At 39.1% G+C, this 15,837-nt stretch overlaps 1 protein-coding gene across 1 annotated transcript in view; it reads right to left on the bottom strand.

The window, feature by feature from the left end:
* The window catches only part of LOC124147810 (DNA-directed RNA polymerase II subunit RPB1-like), a 68,816-nt gene that overhangs the window by 17,684 nt on the left and 35,295 nt on the right, over positions 1-15,837 (bottom strand). The window contains exons 9-18 of the mRNA XM_048390594.1: positions 13,549-13,759; positions 13,153-13,362; positions 12,382-12,720; positions 9,136-9,264; positions 5,576-5,798; positions 4,863-5,073; positions 4,370-4,620; positions 3,860-4,065; positions 2,738-2,962; positions 654-900 (exon numbers count right to left, since the gene is read on the bottom strand). Coding sequence (XP_048246551.1) covers positions 654-900; positions 2,738-2,962; positions 3,860-4,065; positions 4,370-4,620; positions 4,863-5,073; positions 5,576-5,798; positions 9,136-9,264; positions 12,382-12,720; positions 13,153-13,362; positions 13,549-13,759 — 2,252 coding nt within the window. The remainder of the gene's footprint in view (positions 1-653; positions 901-2,737; positions 2,963-3,859; positions 4,066-4,369; positions 4,621-4,862; positions 5,074-5,575; positions 5,799-9,135; positions 9,265-12,381; positions 12,721-13,152; positions 13,363-13,548; positions 13,760-15,837) is intronic.

Raw genomic sequence — 15,837 nt, 5'->3', positions numbered from 1 at the left:
AGGACATAGCATTGATCATACAATCACATCAGGACATATCATTGCTCATACAATCATATCAGGACACATCATTGATCATACAATCACATCAGGACATATCATTGCTCATACAGTCACATCAGGACACAGCATTGATCATACAATCATATCAGGACACATCATTGCTCATACAATCACATCAAGACACAGCATTGATCATACAATCATATCAGGACACATCATTGCTCATACAATCACATCAGGACATAGCACTGATCATACAATCACATCAGGACACAGCACTGATCATACAATCACATCAGGACATATCAATATGTTAATATGGATGAGTGAATGTTCTCCACCAAAGTTAGCAATATTAAGCTTCATCATTGAGACCTTGAAATCCCAATACGGCACTTCAACATGGAGCTACAACAGGTGCGTCCATGTTAATGTGTGTGTTACACTCAGCCTATGTTCTGTACCAGCCATTCTGCCAGGGTAAGTTGACAGACCAGCAACCAAGTCAGCAAGCCTGGTCACCTGATCCGTTTATAGTCACCTCTTACGACCAGCATTGGTTGCTAGGGGCCGATTCTAATCCGGATACTCACGGATTCCCAATTTAGTCACACTAGAAATGGGATGCACTGGTCTACTGGCCAACACACCTGCAGTGATTTTCTCCGAGATCTGTTCCATGGTGAGTTTCCTGTCCCTAATACCCTTCCTGTCCAACTCGATGCGGAGCAGCCAGACTGAAATCCTGGACGCGTCGAAGTCGGGCATCTCGTAATACACACTGACCCATTCCTGGTCCTCCACAATCACAGTGTTCATGGGGTCGGGGTCGTAGTAGATGGCTGTGTTAGCCGTCACCTTCCGCAACGTGGTGTGCTCAAGTCGACATAGTACATCCTGTCGAGCAGCAACAATCACTCATTAAAACAGTGTTTGACATTTTGACAAAATGACTGTTGAATTCCTAACAGAAAATGTGGATTCTGGATCAGAATATTTTTTAGTTAAATTAAACTTTAATCTTTCCGCATCAGTTTGTGTTATTTTTTTGTGTCATAATACGATACGTATCATAACCTCACTCTATGAAACATACTGCACACTGGATCCTATCGAAGCATATTAGTGCCACAGTCTAAAAATAATATCATCTATGTAGATGATACCTACATATACGTAGATTATACTTACGTGTCATAAATGATACTTAAATAAACTTAGATGATACATTGATATAAGTAGATGATACTTTGATATACGTAGATGATACTTTGATATACATAGATGGTACATTGATATTCGTAGATGATACTTTGATATACGTAGATGATACATTGATATACGTAGATGATACTTTCATAGATGCAGATTATACTTACATGTCATAAATGATACTTAAATAAACTTAGATGATACATTGATATTTGTAGATGATACTTTGATATACGTAGATGATACATTGATATACATAGATGATACTTTCATAGATGCAGATGATACCTACATATACATAGATTATACTTTCATGTCATAAATGATACTTAAATATACTTAGATGATACTTTGATATACATAGATGGTACATTGATATACGTAGATGATACTTTGATATACGTAGATGAAACTTTGATATACGTAGATGATACTTTGATATACGTAGATGATACTTTGATATTCGTAGATGATACATTGATATACGTAGATGATACTTTGATATACGTAGATGATACTTTGATATACGTAGATGATACTTTGATATACATAGATGGTACATTGATATACGTAGATGATACTTTGATATACATAGATGATACTTTGATATTCGTAGATGATACATTGATATACGTTGATGATACATTGATATACATAGATGGTACATTGATATACGTAGATGATACTTTGATATACGTAGATGAAACTTTGATATACGTAGATGATACTTTGATATACATAGATGATACTTTGATATACGTAGATGATACATTGATATACGTAGATGATACTTTGATATACATAGATGGTACTTTGATATTTGCAGATGATACATTGATTAAATAGATGGTATATTGATATACGTAGATGATACTTTGATATACATAGATGGTACTTTGATATTCGTAGATGATACATTGATATATAAGATGATACATTGATATACGTAGATGATACTTTGATATACGTAGATGATACTTTGATATACGTAGATGATACTTTGATATACATAGATGGTACTTTGATATTCGTAGATGATACATTGATATACGTAGATGATACATTGATATACGTAGATGATACTTTCATAGACGTAGGTGATACTTACATATACGTAGATTATACTTTGATATTCGTAGGTGATACTTACATATTCGTAGATGATCCTTTGAAGTATGTAGATGATACTGACATATACTCAGATGATAATTTGTGACATGGTGATACTGACATCTACGTAAACGATATAGGTAGATGATACTTTCAGATATTTAGATGATACTTTGATATACGTAGATGATGCTTTTTAGACTGTGGCACTAATACACTTCCATAGGATCGAAATATTTTCCGTAAAATTAAACATAAATCTTTCAGCATCGGCTTGTGTTAAATTTCTGTGTCATGATAACACATGTATCATGACCTCACTCCACAAAATGTATCATCCAAGCCCGACCAAGGATCCACAGGACTTTCATGGTGCTGTACAGCGATTGCATCTATTGGTCTTGTCACTCACCTTGGCCTTCTCTGCGTCCCTTGCTGCCTGGTCCAGGAGGTACACAGTCAGGGAGGGGGTCTTGGGCTTCTTGGAGATGTTGATGATTTCCTTCAGACGAGGTACACCCAGGGTTACGTTTTTAGCAGACACACCAGCATAATGGAAAGCGTTCAGTGTCATCTGTGTGGTAGGTTCTCCAAGAGACTGTGCGGCCAGGGCTCCCACCATTTCACCTGCATGGGCCTACAAACATCACACAAACGTTAGCAAATGCCACAAACAGATCTCTACAGAGGGAGTAAACAGGTCAATTTGAACAAATTGATTATGATTCATAACTACATTTTTGGAAAAAAAATACTGATACTTACAAACCCTGAAGATGCTCCCAACAACCTCACTTGTTAAGATGATCGTGCGAGGGGGTGACAACCAAACAACCATTTCAAAATGAGCTGCACCATTTCTTAAATGCATTATCGCAAAATTTGGAGACAAATAACGAACAAAAATAACTAATTCAGGATTAGTCTAAAAACTATCAGTGTCCGTAGAAAATAATAAGAGTGTCTGACACATGATAAAAAAGGTCATGTCCAAAGTTGTCATCACTGGAAACATATACTGTGTAGTCACCAATGACAACACTTCAACGCACTAAGAAATAGGAACTAAAATAACTTTGCAAAACAGTTTCAAAACCCTCAGGGACACAATACTGATGGACCTCAGACGGATGAAACAAGCATGAATTACTCATATTCCCCATCAGTGGTATATTTTATTGTATGTAAGACTCAAGCCACTTCTCACAGAAGCCACCAGGTGCCCAAGTCCAATTTGGTGTCATGGATATAAGGGAAAATATAACTTTCACAAATTACTTAATCACAATCACCAGTTCATGGCTAGACCGATTTCTGTGAAAAGTTAGATCAAGAAATATTGAACAGTCCTTGAGTAATGCTCCGGAAACATAACAGACGGAGAACAACCTATAATATTCCCTCCCACTTGATGGTCGGGGATAAATAGTAATGGATTAGACATTTTCCCCACCTCCTGTTGTGTCACAAACAAACACACACCCAACATAATCAGCGCAGGCAAACAAATTGCAGCAATCATTGTATAACATACCTGAGCATGTAAGAATTTTGTCTCAATTTCACCAATGATCCATTCAAATGCTTCTGCAGACAGTCTGAACTCGTTGGCAACACGTTTGGCGCAAAGTGTGGCTCTCACCCAAATCTTCATGAGAATGGTGGCATTGGCGTTAGCCTGGACACTCAGTCTGTCCTCTCCGGCCACCACGATCAGTCGACGGCACAGCTCTCGCACACCTGACAGATAAGGAGGAAACAAACATCCCTTTAGAAATGCTGCAAAGCTAACACTTCAATCGTGCACTGAGACTCAAACAGTACATCATGATTGTGAAAAATGATACTATTTTAGAGACATTGGTAATTTGCAATGTAACAGGATAGCAAGTTACTTCAGCAGATACAGATAGCCATTGTGTCTCCCTTCCAAGGTAGTTTAGACAATGAATACGGGTGTGCTATTTTGTCAAAGATCTCCAGAGATTTTACAATAGATGACCTTGGTGTTGCCAGGACATCGTCATTCAGTCACATGACTCACCTTCTACAACTTTGATCGGGTGTAGATCTGCTGGTTTTCTTGTGTTGATTCGGAAGATTTTCTGAGCATTTGTGATCATTCTCATCAGGTTGCACGGCAACACAATCTTTCCATCCCCGGTGGGGAAAATCTGTCTCAGGGCATTCCTGTCTTCCCTCAACTGTTCAAATTCACGTTCCAGCTCAGAAATGACAGCTGGGTCACCGATCACATCCTTGATCACCTCCTCTGACAAACACTTCCTCAAATCCCTACAAATTCAAAAAATATATTTCAAATTTCATATGGATCATCCTTATTTTTGTCTACAGAAGTGTCTTCTCTGTAAGAAAGGAATAATATCTATTAAAGTCTCCAGATAATCTCAAATGTTTTCAAAGAAACATATTTGTTGTAATTTTGCTGAAATACAATATTAAAAGTCACCTTATATACCACAAACCAAGCCTACAGGTGGCTTAAGGAAGCAAAAATATGGTTAATCTAAAAATACCTTTCATTTGTTGGTTTGAACTTGAACTTCTTCTCGAAAGCTCTGTTTGATTGGTTGAGTGGAGGCATATTCTGGAACTCGACATGTGTGGCGTCCATACCATCCTCTCCATATCTCAACTGGACCAGTTGTTCGACCTGGTTACGTACTGTGCCATCATACTTGACCATCACACTCTCCATAGCCTTGATCAACCGACGCTGGATGTAACCTGAAAGTGATTATGTACGTGAGCCACTATCCAGCAGAAAACAGAGTGAGTGAGTGAGTTTGGTTTTACACTGCTTTGAACAGTATTTCAATGATATCGAGGCATTTCGGAGAAAGGCAGGTTCTAGACATTTACAAATGTCAAGTAACATAATCAGGGTAAATTTGGGATGTCACTGCACTCTCAGAGAAAAATTTTTAGAGTGATTCAGTTGATTCATCATAGGATCTCTGATCAAGATTATCATCATTGAGTGCACAATATTTCATTTCAACCTGTACCTGTTTGCTGATTAAATGTGTCAGTAATAGAGGTATCTGCTGCTGATGCTGCTACTGTAAATAATTCATCACCATCACACTAGCAGTGTTAGAAATTAAGGGAGAGGCTTTTGTATTTTAATCCAATGATGGCAAGTCTGAGTAATATTAACATCAGCGGCACAACAAGGACCTCCAGACTTCACATCCTTACTACTGAACGCAACTGCCTGATCACCCACCAGTTTCTACAGTTTTTACAGCAGTATCAATGAGACCCTCTCGTCCACCCATAGCGTGGAAGAAGAATTCTGAAGGAGTGAGACCGGTAAGAAATGAGTTCTCAACAAAGCCTCGAGACTCGGGACCATAGTCATCTTTGGTGAAGTGAGGCAGTGTCCGATGTTTGAAACCGAATGGAATACGTTTACCCTCCACATTCTGCTGTCCCACACAGGCAATAACCTGAAGAAAAATAAAGTTAATAAGGACTTAACAAATACAACTATTATTATAACTATTTCTGCAAATACTTTCAGGATTTCAGGATAATTTGTTAGACCTTACAAGGGGACATTCATCATGAAAATCTTCAGATAGTATCTACAGAATATACATAAAGTATTAAATCAATATTACAGGACATTCGTTTTCTCAGCTCGTATTAATGGACCACTGACACTATCATCTATCAGGTCGTTATTACCTCATTCAGAACACAAGCAGGCTAATTATACTACTCAAAAGAAGTTAAGGATCATCCGATTCTTTCATATTGGTAATGTTAATCTGTCATGGCATGAGAGATTAACTATTTTAATATGAAAGAATCAGGCTTCGGGGTTAAGCTGGAGTGTGCAAGTTTGTCATTCCATGCCCAGTCTATCATGATGAGGTAAACTACACTGAGGCTATTTTGCGGGATGTGCTTACACGTGGCCTGAATGACCCCGAAATCCAGTTAGACCTCCTTGGTGACCAAAACTAAGACATGACTCTTGAGCAGGCTTTCCAGTTTGTAGAATCCAAAGAAGCTGGTATGCGTTCCACATCACGACTTCTTGACTCTCAAGGTGCTGAAGCAGTCGACAGCACTTACCGACGCAACAGGAATGCATCTCACAGCGAAACTAGAAAGTTTGATAAATCTGAAGTATGCAACTACTGTGGCAAGAAGGGGCACGGATAGACTGCAGCCCCCAAAATCAGAAAGAAAGAATCCCCAGCCTATGGTCATACATGTACTTGCACCCTGTGCAGTCGATCCAATCACTTTGATTCTGTGTGCCGCAGCAGAAACAAGCAAAAATTGGAGAAACCCAGTAAAACACCAGAGGAATATGAAGGTGCAATCTTTGATACACAAACCTTGGCTGGCATCGTGGTAAAAGAGCCATCACCCTTGCCCACCACCTGTATGACCAACTGTCTGACACATGGATAAAACAAGCCTCTCGACCCCAGCCTTTCACTCATCTCACTGCAAAAGTTCTTGGGGAAGACTATGAACAACTGGACTTCGGACACATCTTCACATTTAAACCAAAATCAGCTTTCCTTGCCGTCATGGCTGACACTGGCTGTCAGAGTTGTCTTGCTGGTATCAAGGTTATATATCAACTTGGAAGCGTGACCTCATTCCTATGAGGTGAGGTGAAATGGGGTTTAACGTCGCGTCTAAGATTATTGCACTTATATAGCAACGTGAATGCACAGGTATGTGTGTGGCTGCTTGTACTAGTCCGGACTGATGCCGATTTATAGTGCTAGCCCACGGAGATACCATGCCGCAGTTTAACATGAATACCCCACTCAGACACAGTATACTGACTCCGAGCCGACCAGTCCTTGTTTTAGCCCCTTAATGCCGAGCACCAGACAGGGTAACAACAAGTACCATCTTTTAACCTCATTTTGTATGACGCGGCTGGGGATCGAACCCCAGACCTTCCGCTCTCTGGTCGGACACTCTACCATTAATAATAATAACTACAGATTTATAAAGCGCTGGTATCCTGTTTGAAGAACTGCTCAAAAGCTCATTTGAGTCTACAACAAGTATTTGTCACAAAGTGACAAAATGTCCCCCGCCTGTATATACACCATAGTACCAAATTCGAAGACAATCCAGCGATTAGTTCTTGAGATATCGTGGCAACACCGTTTTCCAACTCCAAAAACAGATTTGCCTGCTGTGACCTTGAAAATGGGGTCAAGGTCACCAAAACCGCCTGGTGTATGCGATGTCTGTATATACACCATAGTTCCAAATATGAAGACAATCCAGTGTTTAGTTCTTGAGATATCGCGGCAACACCGTTTTTTTAACTACAAAAGCAGATTTGCCTGCTGTGACCTTGAAAATGGGGTCAAGGTCACCAAAACCGACTGGTGTCTGCGGTGTCTGTATATACACCATAGTTCCAAATATGAAAACAATCCAGTGTTTAGTTCTTGAGATATCGCGGCAACACCGTTTTCCAACTCCAAAAGCAGATTTGCCTGCTGTGACCTTCAAAATGGGGTCAAGGTCACCAAAACCGACTGGTGTCTGCGGTGTCAGTATATACACCATAGTTCCAAATATGAAGACAATCCAGTGTTTAGTTCTTGAGATATCGCGGCAACACCGTTTTCTAACACCAAAACAGATTTGCCTGCTGTGACCTTGAAAATTAGGTCAAGGTCACCAAAACCGACTGGTGTATGCGATGTCTGTATATATACCATAGTTCCAAATATGAAGACAATCAAGCGATTAGTTCTTGAGATATCGCGGCAACACCGTTTTCTAACTCCAAAAGCAGATTTGCCTGCTGTGACCTTGAAAATAGGGTCAAGGTCACCAAAACCGACTGGTGTCTGCGGTGTCTGTATATACACCATAGTTCCAAATATGAAGACAATCCAGTGTTTAGTACTTGAGATATCGTGGCAACACCGTTTTCCAACTCCAAAAGCAGATTTGCCTGCTGTGACCTTGAAAATGGGATCAAGGTCACCAAAACTGACTGGTGTCTGCGGAGTCTGTATATACACCATAGTTCCAAATATGAAGACAATCCAGTGTTTAGTTCTTGAGATATCGCGGCAACACCGTTTTCCAACTCCAAAAGCAGATTTGCCTGCTGTGACCTTGAAAATGGGGTCAAGGTCACCAAAACTGACTGGTGTCTGCGGAATTTGTATATACACCATAGTCCCAAATATGAAGACAATCCAGTGTTTAGTTCTTGAGATATCCCGGCAACAAACAGGTGAGACGTACGGACGTACGGACGTACGGACGGACTGTCGTGAATACTATATCCCCCGCTTCGCGCTTTCGCGCGGCGGGGGACAAAAAAAAAAGAGACATTACACAGCTAGGAAAACACAAAGCCTCAATACTCTAAGAAAGATTTGGTGAAAAGGTTTTGAGTCTTGATCGGAACAAAGTAGGACTGTCAATGTTCCTAATATCCAATGGCAGCCTATTCCATAGCTCAGGGGCAACTTTGGCGAAACTCCGACCTCCAAAAGTCGCCGTTCTAACACAAGGCACAGAGAGTGGGGACTGGGAGCTTGATCTGAGAGATCTCCCAGGCACGTACACTTCAAGAAGCTCGCTGATATAAGTTGGTTTTTGATTGTGTCTCGCATTGAACACAATCAGCATCACTTTATACTGGATTCTCTCATTGATTTTGAGCCAGTGGAGGTTCCGTAGAATCGGTGTGATATGGTCAAACTTTTTGGATTTAGTAACAAGCCTGGCAGCACAGTTTTGAACTGTTTGAAACTGCCTGTTCTCCATGTGTACCTGGGAGATGTTGATTTTCGATCCTTTGGATCCAGCCACCACCATAGCCTTGAAGTTGTTGTATTCAGACAGGGACTTCTGAGCCTTACTTCCAGTCTTGTCACGAGCATCGTTCAGGATTATTTTGACCTGAAGCATGACAGAACATAATAACGTCAATAATAATAATAATAATAATAATAATAATAATAATATTTCTAATGCACCAAATTCACAACCTAAAGCATGCTCAAAGCGATACATTATTTTTTTTATTTGTTTGTTGTTTAATGCCGCACTCAGCAGCATTCCAACTATATGACGGTGGTTTGTAAATAAACCAGTCTGGACCAGACAATCCAGTGATTTATATCATCAGCACTGATCCACGCAATTGCGATACGATGACATGTATCAACCAAGTCAGAGAGCCTGATCCCCCGATCCCATAAGTTGCCTCTTAAGACAAGCAAAGTAGCCTTCAACAGCAAGCATGGGTTGCTAAAGACTTATTCTATCCCGAATCTTCCCAGGTCTGTACTTTACTAAGAAAGATTTATCTGAAATATAACATTTCTTACATTTGACAACTTTCTAAAAGGTATTGTGTTATAATAATAATACCAATAATAATGTGCCAAATCCACACCCTAAGGCATTATCCTCAAAACAATACACTTTAGCCCCGGGGAACATTATTTTGAGATATAACCCAAACAGGATGTGTAAGAGTCATAAATTAAGTTTACAGTTACATTAAAGTGAGTGAGTGAGTGAGTTTGGTTTAACGCCGCTTTTAACAGTATTCAAGTTATATCGCGGTGTGTCAGCTCAATGTGGGAGGAAAGCCCGAAGTGATGCAGGTCACAGACGTTTACCACTTCGGTGAAACCCACGAGAACGGGTATGGTGCTGACAAACCTAGAAACATAATCGGGGCGAACTGGGATTCGAACCCACAATCATAGGTTTCTGGCGTGCCCCCAAGGGACGCAACCCTGCACAGTGAATCGCGGCGCCTTAGACGACTGGGCCCCCCGTGCCCCCCCAACCCCCCCCCCGGTTACATTAAAGATTATTTAACTTACATAGTGTTCATGTGTGCGTGTGCATGCATGAACATGCATGTGTTCGTGTGTACACTAGTTTATAGTGCTAGCCCACTGAGATACCATGCCACAGTTTAACATGGATGCCCCACTCAGACACAGTGTACTGACTCCGAGCCGACCAGTCCTTGTTTTAGCCCACTGAGATACCATGCCGCAGTTTAACATGGATACCTCACTCAGACACAGTATACTGACTCTGAGTTAGTCAGTCAGTTTTATCTCCTCAACGCCAAGGGCAGGATAAGAATATTAATATTCTTTTAATGCATTTTGGTACGACACGGCTGGGGATCGAACCACCACTACCTTCTGGCTTGATGCTCTATTTGCTCTTTGGATGAAAATGTCATGTAGTTCACTGAATAACGACCTATTCAGAACATTTCACTTAAACAAGAGAAGTGAGTGAGTGAGTATGGTTTTACGCCGCTTTTAGCAATATTCCAGCAATATCACAGCGGGGGACACCAAATGTTGATGGCATTTATTTTTACATACAATGAGACTTATTAAGTGAAATTTCATCAATCTTTACAGATGTAAGTTACAAGCAGTACAATATTGTACAACTTAACACTAGCAGTGCAGTGATGTACAACATAATAAAAGCAGTGCAATATTGTACAACATAATACAAGCAGTGCAATGATGTACAACATAAACCAAACAGCGCAATGATGTAAAACATAACACTAGCAGTGCAATGATGTACAACATAATACTAGCAGTGCAATGATGTACAACATAATACTAACAGTGCAATCTTGTACAACATAATACTAGCAGTGCAATGATGTACAACATAATACTAGCAGTGCAATGATGTACAACATAATACTAGCAGTGCAATGATGTACAACATAATACTAGCAGTGCAATGATGTACAACATAATACTAACAGTGCAATGATGTACAACATAATACTAGCAGTGCAATGATGTACAGCATAATACTAGCAGTGCAATGATGTACAACATAATACTAGCAGTGCAATGATGTACAACATAATACTAACAGTGCAATGATGTACAACATAATACTATCAGTGCAATGATGTACAACATAATACTAGCAGTGCAATGATGTACAACATAATACTAGCAGTGCAATGATGTACAACATAATACTAGCAGTGGAATGATGTACAACATAATACTAGCAGTGCAATGATGTACAACATAATACTAGCAGTGCAATGATGTACAACATAATACTAGCAGTGCAATGATGTACAACATAATACTAACAGTGCAATGATGTACAACATAATACTAGCAGTGCAATGATGTACAGCATAATACTAGCAGTGCAATGATGTACAACATAATACTAGCAGTGCAATGATGTACAACATAATACTAACAGTGCAATGATGTACAACATAATACTAGCAGTGCAATGATGTACAACATAATACTAGCAGTGCAATCTTGTACAACATAATACTAGCAGTGCAATGATGTACAACATAATACTAGCAGTGCAATGATGTACAACATAATACTAGCAGTGCAATGATGTACAACATAATACTAACAGTGCAATGATGTACAACATAATACTAACAGTGCAATGATGTACAACATAATACTAGCAGTGCAATGATGTACAACATAATACTAACAGTGCAATGATGTACAACATAATACTAGCAGTGCAATGATGTACAACATAATACTAACAGTGCAATGATGTACAACATAATACTAGCAGTGCAATGATGTACAACATAATACTAGCAGTGCAATGATGTACAACATAATACTAGCAGTGCAATCTTGTACAACATAATACTAGCAGTGCAATGATGTACAACATAATACTAGCAGTGCAATGATGTACAACATAATACTAGCAGTGCAATGATGTACAACATAATACTAACAGTGCAATGATGTACAACATAATACTAGCAGTGCAATGATGTACAACATAATACTAGCAGTGCAATGATGTACAACATAATACTAGCAGTGCAATGATGTACAACATAATACTAACAGTGCAATGATGTACAACATAACACAAGTAGTGCACTGATGTACAACATAACACAAGCAGTGCAATGATGTACAACAGTATACACACACACACACACACACACACACACGCAGAAACATACACCAAACAGACAGACAGAGATCTGTTTCATACCTGATTCTCGAAAGTCTGTCTCAGTGTGTTACCGGGCGAAGGCTTCAACTCATCGTTGTGGGCTTTTTCAATGACCTCTATCACCTCCGTTTTGGCTTTACGGATGGTCTCCTGAATTTCTATGTATGTCTCTGGGTCAGCAATGGTGTCTCCAATTCCTATGCTGTGCCCCTCAATAAGCAGCCAGTTGTTGACACATGTCTGAATGTTACCATACAGTTTTCCTGCTGTGTCAAAGCCAAGTTCCATGAAGACAATATGCAGGAGAGCTCCAGATGTGGCACCAAGAGTCTTCTTACACAAGATTCCACAGATCAACTCACCATCTTCTATCAAGACCTGTGGAACAAACAATTTCAATAACTTTGAATCTCATCAAAGACATGTCACATGTCTTTCAGAAATAACGTGTGTTGGCAAGATCATGAAATTATTTTCCCATGACTGGAGGCCAAAGGTCTTCATTCATATCAAATTCCACAGCAACAGTGAGATTGAGTACAATATTATGCTAATTGTATCAATATCTGAGCATTATTGCACCATGGGGTACCATGAACCTATGTTACTGAATAGTAAGTTTTTCTCATTGTTTAACCACGAGGCCACTCATTGTCCAAGTGGATGGAAATACATAGGAATACACCTTCATAATTCTTGTTCAATGACTAACAACATTTTAGGCTTATGAATGGCCATTGAAAGCTGTAACCAAAACTGACAATTTTCTTCGTACATGTTCAGGGCTAAGTTGACCCAGTCAGTCAATACCTTGGTGTCTCCGGGAGATATCCATTTGTACGGCCCTTTGTCTTCATCATCTGGATGTGTGCTGTGAGTCCTCGTCACATTCACTCGACCAGGGATGACGATGGAGAAGATTTGCTTCCCTGTCCATAAGGGTCTGGGTTTGAGGATGGCTGGAATCGGCAGTCGGCCGTCCCATGTCGGCATGAACATCAGCAGTTTCATCACGTCACCCTGGACAAAACATGATACCAGTATGTGATGGCATGATCAGCAATAGCAAACACATAACCAAACAACGTTTCTCTTCAACTTCAAAGCTCCACCAAGGATTATTACTAAATACCCAATGAATGCGTAGTCATAATCTTTCTATACCATCATAAACAGTTTAGAGTAGGTTAAAGAAATGACCCTTACTCTGTCTAAAAAGACATCTCTCTTTGTCATTTTCCTGACAGCACACAGCGTGTCCTGCACAATACCCATAACAGGCCTGTTGGCCTGGGGGGTGATGATCATACGAGGGACAGCAGCCAGATTATGAATCTCAGCCCGGGTTTCAAGTGACTGCGCTAAGTGAAGGTTCATCTCATCACCATCACAACCAGCATTGTAGGGGGTGGTTACACTAAATAGAAAAGATAAGATAAGGTCAGCGTTATCATAACTTCAACCATTGCTCTTGTACCTGAAAGTAGGAAGTAATGTCCATGTTATCCCTTCAGGAAATCAAAACGTTGAATATTATGTTAGACGCTCCAAAAGGCATATAAGTAAATGTAATATTTTGGCTACTTTTGGGGGGCCCCATATAAAAAATTTGGTTTATTTCAGATCAAAATTCATCAAATTCATCTTAATAGTATTTGAAAAGAATCAACAGACGCTTCTGTATCGTCATTGTCTATTGATAGCCGTATGGGTAATATGAGGTCATCTCACATGTGACGCCATTACTGTTCTGAATAAACAGAATTAAGTCGTCCGAGATCGAATTCTTCATTTTGAATTCTTGCAGGGTTGTAATCAAATCCAAATCAGAACCCCCACCTTTCCCCCAACACATAGAACATATTTACATAGGTTTTTGCATATGTGCTTATGTATATTTTCTATATTTGATTGAAAAGTCGTATCAATGAACGTCGCTCTATGAACAGCAACACGCTGTAGCGTTAGTTTCGTGATTAGCTGTAATTTGTGATTATGTCGTGTTTCAAATTACATTCTTAAGAGAATATTCCTTGTAAATCTGTTAGTTTTTAATCACTACAAATTCTGTAAATGCAGAGATTAGTGAAAGTGCAAGTTAATGAAAGGGAGACAATTCTGTAAGAACTTTCTAGAATTACACGTGGTCAAAGCGCCACTTCCGCTTATAGTCTAAGGGAGGTAATTCTAATTCGAGGTTGTCGATCGATGTATTGGTTACATTTGCGTGTTGCAAGTATATAGCCATAACTTTGCTGTAACAGTTAGTACTGGTTTGAATTTCTGTTAATCAGCATTACTGTAATTCGCTTTAGATTTCTTTGCAAAAATATATTAATATTTTGTAACTTTTAATGCAAACAAATCTAGTCAGCTGAGTTTATAGTGTAGTCAATATATTTGTTAAGGACAATTATTAGTATTGTTTTACAAATATTTTCCAATTACTGTCAAAACTATTTTCAAGTTTTTTTTATATATTTTCAATTTATTATTTCACACATTATTATACAATTGTCCCAACTTTGTATATTTCATGTCAAAATATAACAAAAGGCTAAATTAATGTTTTATTACTTTATTATCAATAATTTCACATTGTAAAATGCATTTAGAAGTATTCTGTCAAAGTTTAATGCAATATTGTCATGATAGTAACTTAGTGAATTTTCCACTGAATCCAAGGGAGATAACTATGCATTCACTATTGCTCAAAGGTTGCATAACCTTTATCTGCTTAATGCTAGGTGTAAGTCTAAGTATTGTACTGAATTTCAATTTTATTGTTAATTGTAAATTATCCTTTTGATTTGTCATCTCACATGTGACGCCATTACTGTTCTGAATAAACAGTCGTCCGAGATCGAATTCTTCATTTTAAATTCTTTCAGGTAATAAATACCTATCGAAGGTTACACCGTCCGGGGGATGTAACATTTATCATCACACGGCAGACATATATAGAGAATCTCACCCGAGTGTCTTTTGATGTCAAATATATCAACATGAGTTGATAAAAGTGGGAAAAGGCTTGCTGAGGAGTTTTTCCACTTTTATCAACGAGTGTTGATATATTTGATATCAAAAGACACTCGGCTGAGATTTTATTTATCAGCCAACATCATTCTTCCAACTTTTTCAGCTGGAGACAGTAATAAGCAGTGTCTTAAGTGTAAAAAGTACTGCTAACAGCTTCAGTACTAGAGCCATAAGTGATGTCATTTGATTGTGACATCATGGTAACCAATGACGTCACAATGGTCTGCAAAGCATTGTGATGTAATTTCATCACAGCGATATCCACAATGTAGATATCGCTTGATCTCCCCCATGCGATATCTCCTGTGGGAGCCAGTTTTGGATGATAAATGTAGGACTCAGATCTATGGCGGGACTCTAATCTGTGGCATATTCTGAGATCCGTGGAAGATTCCATCATTATTGATGTCGTGTTTGGAATGATGTCTTATCAGTTCAATTGTTACATGATGTCAT

The sequence above is a fragment of the Haliotis rufescens genome, unplaced genomic scaffold (genome assembly GCF_023055435.1).
Source record: "Haliotis rufescens isolate VD_foot unplaced genomic scaffold, xgHalRufe1.0.p SCAF_9, whole genome shotgun sequence".
Lineage (NCBI taxonomy): Eukaryota > Metazoa > Mollusca > Gastropoda > Lepetellida > Haliotidae > Haliotis > Haliotis rufescens.
The sequence above is the reverse complement of the archived record's forward strand: the minus strand, read 5'-3'. Positions and strand labels throughout refer to the sequence as shown.